The sequence below is a fragment of the Abrus precatorius genome, unplaced genomic scaffold, assembly GCF_003935025.1.
Source record: "Abrus precatorius isolate BTA unplaced genomic scaffold, Abrus_2018 Scaffold9, whole genome shotgun sequence".
In the NCBI taxonomy this organism is placed as follows: domain Eukaryota; kingdom Viridiplantae; phylum Streptophyta; class Magnoliopsida; order Fabales; family Fabaceae; genus Abrus; species Abrus precatorius.
Genome location: NW_020874439.1, coordinates 16927288 through 16930884, shown reverse-complemented (window position 1 = coordinate 16930884; position 3597 = coordinate 16927288). Strand labels below are relative to the sequence as shown.

The 3597-nt window shown below is 34.7% G+C and overlaps 1 protein-coding gene across 1 annotated transcript; it reads right to left on the bottom strand.

Annotated features, from left to right (window-relative positions):
• Positions 1–395: 395 nt before the first annotated feature.
• On the bottom strand, positions 396–3373 carry LOC113850240 (probable sugar phosphate/phosphate translocator At3g11320). The gene is made up of 4 exons (XM_027480694.1): positions 2874–3373; positions 1562–1665; positions 1194–1422; positions 396–925 (listed from the first exon to the last, which is right to left on the bottom strand). Exons 1-4 carry the CDS (start codon positions 3315–3317, stop codon positions 779–781), a joined length of 924 nt encoding a protein of 307 aa, XP_027336495.1. The 5' UTR covers positions 3318–3373; the 3' UTR covers positions 396–778.
• Positions 3374–3597: the final 224 nt, after the last annotated feature.

Genomic DNA, 3597 nt, shown 5'->3' with positions numbered 1-3597 from the left:
CCAAAAACAAAATCAGTAAATGGCCACCATTTTTTTCTGGTTTATTTTCATTGCCACCCTTGTCCTACATATACATTATATGATCTTTAGCATAAAGATAATCTTTTACGCTTTTGGAAAATTATTTTCATTGACTTCTTTCTTCTGTGAGTACATAGAGATTCGCAAACAATTGTGCGACTTGTTCTAATAATGTTGAAAATGGATATTCTCATGTTTAAACTTCACATAATAAGTAAAATTATGCTTAATGTTTTTGTTGTTGTTTATCTCTATTGTTACAAACATTAAATAAGTAGGAATGTATAAAAAATTAATAAAGAATGAGACAAATACAAAATTAACTACAAAATTAACATATAAGTTATCATGTTATGAAGTAGCAGTTGCAGTGATTTAAAACTGAACACGACCAACTAGCCAATAGGAAAATACAAAATTTATAAAAATTAATAAAGAAAGAGACAAATACAAAATTAACATATATGCTATCATTAGCAGTTGCAGTGATTTAAAACTGAAAAATGACTAACTAGCCAATAAGCATGAAGGCTGAAGCTCTAGCGCACATCAAAGGGTATATGGGAAGTGTGAGTACTCCCACAATGATTAGAATGTATTAGATAGGTGGTAAAAAGAATATCCGTGTTCACATGTAATAAAGCGGTTGCTGTAAGGTGTAAGCTCGTAATTTTATGTAGAACTGATTGGTACTCTCACTCGTGGTAAATCACACTCTATTTTGATTGGTAGCAAGTAACCTTGAATTTTACTAATTTCAACTATACCTCTTCTTGGTTTCACTGTACAGTATAACTCCAAGTACAGTGAGTGCATAGCCAAGCATTCCAATCATAGAAATAGGATTTTTGAATATCAAAATTGAGATCACCACAGCAACTGCCCCCTTTGCATTTCCTAAAACCTGGAAAGATTAGACAAAAAACGTATTCATTCAGATTCAATTTAGACCATATATATCAAGTGGTTCATCCAAATACCAAGAAAATTGAAGTTAAATGATGGTACAATTATGTTGAGAAGAATGACCAGCAAGTGTTTACTTCATTTCAATGCATGTAATATGTTAAAAAAATGAGTCCTTAATCTGTCAAGTAATTCCCATATGACAATTGACAAATGTATAATCGTAAGCCTGAAACATGAATTGGATGTGTTGTATTAGGACATACCTGAAGGGTAAGTGCACTTGTATATTTTGTTACCAAAAAATTGGTCAAGTTCACAAAATATGCAAGAGAAGAACTGAGAATCAGATACCAGATAATTCTGATATCCCTCCTGGCAAGCTCTATAGTGATCCAAATCACGTTTTCTTCCATCAACAATGTTGTAGGAAGCAAGACCATCATTGCTATAGGTGCCATATAAAGCAGCAGGTTCATAGAATCCAACTTTTCTCTGGAAATCATAATAGATATTTCATGTTGGTTAACAAGCTTAGTAGAAGAATGAAGGACTAAGTGATTTATTCAGAACCTAAAAGTTCTTTATTTTAGTTATATTGCGATAAAAAAGACAGAATAGATAGGATCATCACCCCTCAGATGACAACAAAATATCTTGAAGCACTGATTTAAATGCTCTGGCAGCAGTTGATGATACACAGATTATAAATCCGAACAGATGAAAACTTGGTTCACCCTGCGGCAAAAATGTTACATGTGAGATTGGGAAAAAAACCAATTGAATCCTGGGGTGATTAGAAAGCAAGTAATGCTAGAAATTGTTTTAATAGGAAGATTTTAAAGAACATTAGAACGGTTCAAAATAAGAAATAAGAAGAAAACAAGTGGCTGGAAGAACTGAAGTACGAAAGAAGGGGAAAATGTGGAGTGCCACATATAAAACAAGCCATGTTGTTATTAGTACTAATAATGGACTCAAGATATAAAGTTTGCATTCCCCTGAATCTTCACAAAATGGCAGCTCAAAATTTCACCCTCATTGCACTGTATTGAAATAATTCCAAGTATATTGTCTAGACTCGTCCAAACAAAAATGGAAAATGGTACCCGCAAAGCTTAAAACTTTTGGAAGTTTGGGACAAATTGTAGAAAAAGGGATGGTTAAGGAAATAAGTGGATAAGAGTTGATTTCCCATTTGCTAGTTTTCTTGTTGTGTATAAAGGAAAGTGAGAAATGTGTTACTTTTCCAAACACCTCTATCTAAGGAAGAAATTTGAGAGGGCGATTTAGTGAGATGGGTTCAACTTCAGTCTCGAGTTCCTTGTCTTCTTCTAATTTTATCCAAGCATAGGCATGGTTAAATCAAGACACACAAAGCATGTCCTAGTATGTGTTCTTGCCCTTATCTGTGATCTCTATAAAATTTCCAAAGCAAATTTTTTTTTTTAATGAGCATTGAGTTTAAGTAGAAACCTAGTGTCCATTTAGTTTAAATTTGAGCAGAATTGAATTTAAGCCATTGAATATAATTGAAATACGTGCATAAATTATCTGAACTGCGTATTTTAGTTGGAATGTGTGTGTTTTATTAGAAAGTGCAAGAGTTGATTTTCCAACTTTTAAAACAAACAAGCCTAATTTATCTAGCATTTTGCTCTTTTTTTTATTAATTTATGATTAGGCAACATTCTTTGTTGCCAATTGATACCAAAGGACCGCTTAGAAGCTAAGGAAAAAGTTTGATGATCTAGGCATATAAGCATAAACACAAAACAGGGAGAACTTCACTTGTTCTTGTTCCAATTGAAAGTGATGCTGTCAATTGGATCAAAATATTCTTTTCTTCCTCTTTGGAATTGATTTGTTTTATCATCTAAAGCGATTCAAAATCCAAAAGAATACAAAATAAAAATGAAATGGAAATGAAAATGAAAATTACATACCCCACTAGCTATGATGACACCTGCAACAACAGGCAAAAGGGTGGCATAAGTAACCCAAGCCTCTCTCTTTTTACTCATAGCATAAGCAAAACCGGCCGTGAAGAAAGGTGTGGTGGCTCCAATTGCCTGGTTAAACGACACCGGAATGTACCTGAGCGACATGTTCCCACAAACGACAGAGAAACAAAAAACGACACTGAGACCAAAGATTTTCCAAAACTGATTCTTGGACCGCACGCTCTGCAAAGGGACTATGTCCATGACGGAAATGGCAACGTAGCTGAAAAGAGAACACACCATCATGTGACACGTGGTGAGAAAGCAAGGGTACTTGAACCCGTAATTGCTGAGCAAGTACTTGTTCAGAAGGAGTACCCCAATGTTAGAGCTATACCAAGCAGTTACTACGCCAATGGTAGACCATGGGATTTCGTTAATCACCATCTGGGTCTCAATGGGTTTGTGCTAAATTCTTCTCTTAATTTCTGTTTTGCTGTGAATTCTTCTTCAAGGGGAGAGAAAATGTTTGTGATTAAGGAGTTTATATTGTAACGTATTTGTTAGAAGAAGGAGAAAAGTGATTGTTGGAAGGTGCAGCGTTCATCCCAAATGCATGCAGAGAAAGGGACCATACCAATGGTGATTTAGTGGGTCCTCACTCAATTTCAGAGCTCCGAAATTGACACTGAACTCACCATTTGGGATAGGTGCATGTTTTGCAATG

What these genes read in the sequence shown, in the direction of transcription:
- LOC113850240 (XM_027480694.1), bottom strand. Translation starts at nt 3,317, where the DNA reads ATGGTGATTAACGAAATCCCATGGTCTACCATTGGCGTAGTAACTGCT. An exon ending in GTGTCATCATAGCTAGTGGG is followed by an intron (nt 1,666 to 2,873) that starts GTATGTAATTTT and finishes TTTTTGCCGCAG; the next exon opens with GGTGAACCAAGTTTTCATCT. An exon ending in ATTTTGTTGTCATCTGAGGG is followed by an intron (nt 1,423 to 1,561) that starts GTGATGATCCTA and finishes TATGATTTCCAG; the next exon opens with AGAAAAGTTGGATTCTATGA.